Here is an 8,115-nt window from a genome sequence, read left to right as displayed (position 1 = left end):
GAGAGGGGAGATCTTATAGAGGTGTACAAAATCATGAGAGGAATAGATCGGGTAGATGCACAGAGTCTCTTGCCCAGAGTAGGGGAATCGAGGACCAGAGGACATAGGTTCAAGGTGAAGGGGAAAAGATTTAATAGGAATCCGAGGGGTGACTTTTCCACACAGAGGGTGGTGGGTGTATGGAACAAGCTGCCAGAGGAGGTAGTTGAGGCTGGGACTATCCCATTGTTTAAGAAACAGTTGGACAGGTACATGGATAGGACAGGTTTGGAGGGGTATGGACCAAGCGCAGGCAGGTGGGACTAGTGTAGCTGGGACATTGTTGGGCTAGTGTGGGCAAGTTGGGCCGAAGGGCCTGTTTCCACACTGTATCACTCTGTGACTCAACAATCTAGTGCCATTTTGGTCAGGTCTTCGTTGGAATGGATGCATTGGGCCGAAGGGCCTCTCTCTGTGCTGTACAACTCTTAGATCAGTGGGATAGTCCCATTTGGTCAGCATGGAGGCTGTGGATGAAGGGCCTCTTTCTGTGCTCAATAACTCTCGGGTGGGGTATCAGTTGGCATGGGCCAATTGGGCGAGTGGGTCTATCTCCACGTTGTACCATGCTTAGATGGGCTATCATGGTCGGCATAGGCCGAAGGTAGGGGTTGCCAACTATCTCATTCCCAAATCAGGGACAAGATGACATCACCGCCCCGCGCCCCATGTGACTTCACCCAGCCCAGCGGCCACGTGCTCCCACTCCACCAATGGCGGCCACCCGGGCCGGGGAGAACGTTTGCTACGCAACCTCCATTAGGCGGCCCCCGGGCCTACACTGTCCAGGCCTACACTGTCCAGGCCTACAGCGTCCGGGCCTAGTGTCCGGGCCTACAGTATCCGGGCCTACAGTGTTCGGGCCTACAGTATCCGGGGCTACACTCTCCGGGCCTACAGCATTTGGGCCTACAGCATTCGGGCCTACAGTGTCCGGGCCTACAGCGTTCGGGCCTACAGTGTCTGGCCTACAGCTTTCGGGCCTACAGTGTCTGGGCCTACAGCTTTCGGGCCTACAGTGTCTGGGCCTACAGCGTTCGGGCTACAGTGTCTGGGCCTACAGCTTTCGGGCCTACAGTATCCGGGCCTACAGTGTCTGGGCCTACAGCTTTCGGGCCTACTAAGGGACAAAGACGGTCCCATATGGGACAAACCAATTTAGCCCAAACTAGTTTCCATGCTGTACGACCCCTAGATTACTAGGACAGTCCCTGTTTGGTCATGTCATGGTCGACATGGACCTGTCGGGCTGAAGGGCCTGGCTCTGCGCAGTGCAATGCAAATGGAACAGCACGGGCCTGTTGGGCCGAAGGGCCTGTGTCCGTGCTCTACGACGTTCAGATGGAGTATCATGGTCAGCACAGACCTGTCGGGCCGAAGGGCCTGTCTCTGCTCAATGACTCTCAGACGTGGTATCTTAATTGGCATGGAGTTTAGTTTAGTTTAGAGATACAGCGTGGACACAGGCCCTTCGGCCCACCGGGCCCGTGCCGACCAGCGATCCCTGCACACTAACACTATCCTACACCTGTCGGGCTAAAGGGCTTGTGTCCACGCAGGATGGCACGCAGATGGTCGAAGAGATAGCACGGACATGTTGGGCTGAAGGGCCTGTCTCCGTAGCTGGGACGTGGCCTGACCCGGAGATGGGGTATGAGGGATAGCACAGACACGTTGTGCTGTAGGGCCAGTCTCCCTAGATGGGGTATGAGGGATAGCATGGACACGCTGGGCTGAAGGGCCTGTCCATTCCCTGCGCTTGGCCTGACCCCGTAGCTAGGGTGCGAGGATAGCAGGGTCGTGCTGGGTTGAAGGGCCTGTCTCTGTAGCTAGGGTGTGTGGGATAGCACGAAGCGCCGGGCTGAAGGGGCCTGTCTCCGTAGCTGGGGTGTGAGGGACAGCAGGGTCATGTTGGGCTGAAGGGCCTGTCTGTATAGCTGGGGTGTGAGGGATAGCAGGATCACGCTGGGCTGAGGGGCGTGCGTGCGCTACCACGTCGCTGGTGTGTGAGGGATAGCACGGCCATGCTGGGCTGAAGGGCGTGCATGTGCTGACCTTTGAAGAAGAGTGTGAGGTCCTTGTTCCAGGTCCAGATGTGGACGAAGGCGTCGATGTCTGCGGGTGGGAGTCCACGCCATCCCACCACTAGTGGGATGGGGTCACCGTACCGCGTGCGGTTGAAGCGGTTCTCATACATCCAGTACCAGCCGCGACGCATGAAGTAGGTGTTGAACCGGTACGTCACCTCCCCAAACGCATTCTCCTCACGACGCACCCAGTCAAACACAGTGCTAAAGCTGCCTTCACACACGCCTGCAACACACACACGCGTGTTAAACTGCCCGCACACGCCTGCAACACACACACACACGTGTTAAACTGCCCACACACGCCTGAAACACACACACACGTGTTAAACTGCCCACACACGCCTGCAACACACACACACATGTTAAACTGCCCACACACGCCTGCAACACACACACACACACGTGTTAAACTGCCCGCACATGCCTGAAACACACACACGTTAAACTGCCCACACACGCCTGAAACACACACACGTTAAACTGCCACACATGCCTGAAACAACACACACACGTGTTAAACTGCCCACATACGCCTGCAACAACACACACACGTGTTAAACTGCCCACACACGCCTGAAGCGCACACATGCATGTTAAACTGCCCACACATGCATGTTAAACTGCCTAAAAAACGATTGAAACAACACACACATGTGTGTTAAACTGCTCACAAACGCCTGAAACACACACACGTGTTAAACTGCCCACACACGCCTGAAAAAACACACACACACACACACGTGTTAAACTGCCCACACACGCCTCAAACAACACACACACACACATGCGTGTTAAACTGCCAACACACACCTGAAACAACACACACACGTGTGTTAAACTGCCCACACACTTTTACAATATACATTAATGACTTGGATGAAGGGATTAAAAGTACCATTAGCAAATTTGCAGATGATACAAAGCTGGGTGGCAGTGTGAACTGTGAGGAAGATGCTATGAGGTTGCAGGGTGACTTGGACAGGTTGTGTGAGTGGGCGGATGCATGGCAGATGCAGTTTAATGTGGATAAGTGTGAGGTTATCCACTTTGGTGGTAAGAATAGGAAGGCAGATTATTATTTGAATGGTGTCAAGTTAGGAACAGGGGACGTACAACGAGATCTGGGTGTCCTAGTGCATCATTCACTGAAAGGAAGCATGCAGGTACAGCAGGCAGTGAAGAAAGCCAATGGAATGTTGGCCTTCATAACAAGAGGAGTTTGAGTATAGGAGCAAAGAGGTCCTTCTGCAGTTGTACAGGGCCCTAGTGAGACCGCACCTGGAGTACTGTGTGCAGTTTTGGTCTCCAAATTTGAGGAAGGATATCTTGCTATTGAGGGCGTGCAGCGTAGGTTTACTAGGTTAATTCCTGGAATGGCGGGACTGTCATATGTTGAAAGACTGGAGTGACTAGGCTTGTATACACTGGAATTTAGAAGGATGAGAGGGGATCTTATCGAAACGTATAAGATTATTAAGGGGTTGGACACGTTAGAGGCAGGAAACATGTTCCCAATGTTGGGGGAGTCCAGAACAAGGGGCCACAGTTTAAGAATAAGGGGTAGGCCATTTAGAACTGAGATGAGGAAAAACTTTTTCAGTCAGAGAGTTGTGAATCTGTGGAATTCTCTGCCTCAGAAGGCAGTGGAGGCCAATTCTCTGAATGCATTCAAGAGAGAACTGGATAGAAACTCTTAAGGATAGCGGAGTCAGGGGGTATGGGGAGAAGGCAGGAACGGGGGTACTGATTTAGAATGGATCAGCCATGATCACATTGAATGGCGGTGCTGGCTCGAAGGGCCGAATGGGCCTCCTCCTGCACCTATTGTCTGTTGTTCTCCCCGTGACCTGCGTGGGTTTTCTCCGAGATCTTCGGTTTCCTCCCACACTCCAAAGACGTGCAGGTTTGTAGGTTAATTGACTGGGTAAATGTAAAAATTGTCCCTAGTGTGTGTAGGATAGTGTTAGTGTGCGGGGATCGCTGGTCGGCGCGGACCCGGTGGGCCGAAGGGCCTGTTTCCACGCTGTATCTCCAAACTAAAAATAGGTGCAGGAGGAGGCCATTCGGCCCTTCGAGCCAGCACCGCCATTCATTGTGATCATGGCTGACCATCCACAATCAGTAACCCGTTCCTGCCTTCTCCCCATACCCCCTGACTCCGCTAATCTAACTCTCTCTTGAAAACATAACAACTACAACATGATTGTAGGTCGGTGTGGGGGATGGAACTGCAGATGCTGGTTTACACTGAAGGTAGACACAAAATGCTGGAGTAACTCAGCGGGTCAGGCAGCGTCTCTGGAGAGAAGGAATGGGTGACGTTTCGGGTCGAGACCCTTCTTCAGTCTGTCGAAACGTCACCCATTCCTTCTCCCCAGAGAAGCTGCCTGACCCGCTGAGTTACTCCGGCATTTGCGTCTACCTTCGGTAGTGCACAAGTTGTAGGAGTAGAATAAGGCCATTCGGCCCATTGAGACCACCACCGCCATTCAATCATGGCTGGTCTATCTCTCCCTCCTAACCCCATTCTCCTGCCTTCTCCCGTAACCCTGACACCCGCACTGATCAACAATCTGTCTATCTCTGCCTTAAAAATATCCACTGACTTGTGGCCTCCACAGCCGTCTGTGGCAAAGAATCCCACAGATTCACCACCCTCCTGACTAAAGAAACTCCTCCTCACCTCCTTCCTAAAGGAACGTCCTTTAATTCTGAGGCTGTGCCCTCTGGTCCTAGACTCTCCCACTAGTGGAAACAACCTCTCCACATCCACTCTATCCAGGCCGCTCACTATTCTGTACGTTCCAATGAGGTCCACTTCCGATGAGGTCCTAGTTGTGTTGGAAGGAACTGCAGGTGCTGCTTCACACCAAAGTTAGACAATAGACAGACAATAGACAATAGGTGCAGGAGGAGGCCATTCGGCCCTTCGAGCCTGTACGCACCGCCATTCAATGTGATCATGGCTGATCATTCTCAATCAGTACCCCGTTCCTGCCTTCTCCCCATACCCCCTGACTCCGCTATCCTTAAGAGCTCTATCTAGCTCTCTCTTGAATGTATTCAGAGAATTGGCCTCCACTGCCCTCTGAGGCAGAGAATTCCACAGATTCACAACTCTCTGACTGAAAAAGTTTTTCCTGATCTCAGTTCTAAAACTGTGGCCCCTTGTTCTGGACTCCCCCAACATTGGGAACATGTTTCCTGCCTCTAACATGTCCAACACAAGTTAGACACAAAATGCTGGAGTAACTCAGCGGGACAGGCAGCATCTCTGGAGAGAAGGAACGGGTGATGATTCGGGTCGAGACCCTTCCTCAGACTGAGAATCGGAGAGGGGGACACACAGAGATAAGGAAGTGCAGGAGAAAGTGTGGGAGGAAACCGGAGCACCCGGAGAAAACCCACGCAGGTCACGGGGAGAACGTACAAACTCCGTGGTCGGGATGGAACCCGGGTCTCCGGCACATGCCTGGGTGGGCACAGGGTGGGCACAGGGTGGGCACAGGGGGGCACAGGGTGGGCACAGGGGGTGGGTGATGGAAGGGGTGCACACTCACCATAGATCTGCTGGATGGCCTTGCGATCGTGCACAGTCCAACTCCAGGTCCTTTGAGTCGTGGGGGATGTAGTTTGGATGCATGATTGAGCCCGATCTCCTGATGTGGGGCAGACCCAGGACGTGGCCAATCTCGTGCACAGCCACCTACACCACAGACAACACACACCGTCACACCAAGCAACTGCAGGCGCCACGGTACAAAAACAACACACAGAGTGCTGGAGTAACTCAGCGGGTCATAGAAACATAGAAACATAGAAAATAGATGCAGGAGTAGGCCATTCGGCCCTTCGAGCCTGCACCGCCATTCAATATGATCATGGCTGATCATCCAACTCAGTATCCCGTACCTGCCTTCTCTCCATACCCCCTGACCCCTTTAGCCACAAGGGCCACATCTAATTCCTCTTAAATATAGCCAATGAACTGGCCTCAACTACCTTCTGTGGCAGAGAATTCCACAGATTCACCACTCTCTGTGTGAAAAAAAACTTTCTCATCTCGGTCCTAAAAGACTTCCCCCCTTATCCTTAAGCTGTGACCCCTGGTTCTGGACTTCCCCAACATCGGGAACAATCTTCCTGCATCTAGCCTGTCCAACCCCTTAAGAATTTTGTAAGTTTCTATAAGATCCCCCCTCAGTCTTCTAAATTCCAGCGAGTACAAGCCGAGTCTATCCAGTCTTTCTTCATATGAAAGTCCTGCCATCCCAGGGATCAATCTGGTGAACCTTCTCTGTACTCCCTCTAAGGCAAGAATGTCTTTCCTCGCAGCATCTCTGGAGAACATGGATAGGTGACGTTTCACAGAGTGCTGGAGTAACTCAGCGGGTCATATCATATATATACAGCCGGAAACAGGCCTTTTCGGCCCTCCAAGTCCGTGCCGCCCAGCGATCCCCGTACATTAACACTATCCTACACCCACTAGGGACAATTTTTACATTTTACATTTACCCAGCCAATTAACCTACATACCTGTACGTCTTTGGAGTGTGGGAGGAAACCGAAGATCTCGGAGAAAACCCACGCAGGTCACGGGGAGAACGTACAAACTCCTTACAGTGCAGCACCCGTAGTCAGGATCGAACCTGAGTCTCCAGCGCTGCATTCGCTGTAAAGCAGCAACTCTACCGCTGCGCTACCGTGCCTCCATTCAATTTCTTTCAGTTTGACAGAATTGAATGATCGAAACTAAATACAACTAAGTTCTAAGTATGGGCAACACAGTCGCACAGCTGATAAAGACACTGCCTCAACAGTGCCAGAGACCCGGTTCAGTCCTGACTTTGTGTGCTGTCTGGGTGGATTTTGAATGTTCTCCCTGCGACTCCATGGGTTTCCTCCCAAATCCCAAGGTGTGAGTTTGTAGGTTAATTGGCCTCTGTAAATGGTCCCTTGTGTGCAGGGAGTGGATGGGAAAGTGGGGTCAGGCAGCATCTGTGGAGAACATGGATAGGTGACGTTTCACAGAGTGCTGGAGTAACTCAGCGGGTCAGGCAGCATCTGTGGAGAACATGGTGTCTAAAGAGGAGTCCAGACCCGAATGGTGAAGGGTGGTGAATCTGTGGGATTTTTTGCCACAGACGGCTGTGGCAGGCCACAAAGTCAGTGGATATTTTCAAGGCAGAGATAGATAGATTGTTGATCAGTGCGGGTGTCAGAGATTATGGGAGAAGGCAGGAGAATGGGGTTAGGAGGGAGAGATAGATCAGCCATGATTGGACTGTAAAATAGATTGGATGGACCGAATGGGCTAATTCTCATTCCTGGGATCATTCTTGTAAACCTCCTCTGGACCCTCTCCAGAGCCAGCACATCCTTCCTCAGATACGGGGCCCAAAATTGCTCACAATACTCCAAATGTGGCCTGACCAGCGCCTTATACAGCCTCAGGTCAATAACTAGCTCGTTCACCTGGCTGCCAGGAAACATGTTCCCAATGTTGGGGGAGTCCAGAACAAGGGGCCACAGTTTAAGAATAAGGGGTAGGCCATTTAGAACTGAGATGAGGAAAAAACGTTTTCAGTCAGAGAGTTGTGAATCTGTGGAATTCTCTGCCTCAGAAGGCAGTGGAGGCAATTCTCTGAACGCATTCAAGAGAGAGCTGGATAGAGCTCTTAAGGTTAGCGGAGTCAGGGGTATGGGGAGAAGGCAGGAACGGGGTACTGATTGAGAATGATCAGCCATGATCACATTGAATGGCGGTGCTGGCTCGAAGGGCCGAATGGCCTCCTCCTGCACCTATTGTCTAATGTTGTTGTCCTGACACCAATGGGTCCAAAATTAGAATTAGAATTAGAATGCCTTTCTTGTCATTGTACAAGCAGTGCAACAAAATTAGAAGTGTAAATATGAAACTGTGCGACAGTTCGCACAAACATAGGAACCAACACAACAAGTACCAATATCAATAAAAACTTAA

General features: G+C 51.7%; 1 protein-coding gene across 1 annotated transcript in view; it reads right to left on the bottom strand.

The window, feature by feature from the left end:
• Window positions 1–1,999: 1,999 nt before the first annotated feature.
• The window catches only part of LOC144598303 (uncharacterized), a 29,229-nt gene continuing 23,113 nt past the window's right edge, over window positions 2,000–8,115 (bottom strand). Inside the window, 3 exon segments of the mRNA XM_078408285.1 lie at window positions 2,000–2,352; window positions 5,690–5,720; window positions 5,722–5,835. Of these exon segments, the coding sequence (XP_078264411.1) occupies window positions 2,000–2,352; window positions 5,690–5,720; window positions 5,722–5,835 (498 nt within the window).

Source organism: Rhinoraja longicauda, chromosome 1, assembly GCF_053455715.1.
Source record: "Rhinoraja longicauda isolate Sanriku21f chromosome 1, sRhiLon1.1, whole genome shotgun sequence".
In the NCBI taxonomy this organism is placed as follows: domain Eukaryota; kingdom Metazoa; phylum Chordata; class Chondrichthyes; order Rajiformes; family Arhynchobatidae; genus Rhinoraja; species Rhinoraja longicauda.
The sequence above is the reverse complement of the archived record's forward strand: the minus strand, read 5'-3'. Positions and strand labels throughout refer to the sequence as shown.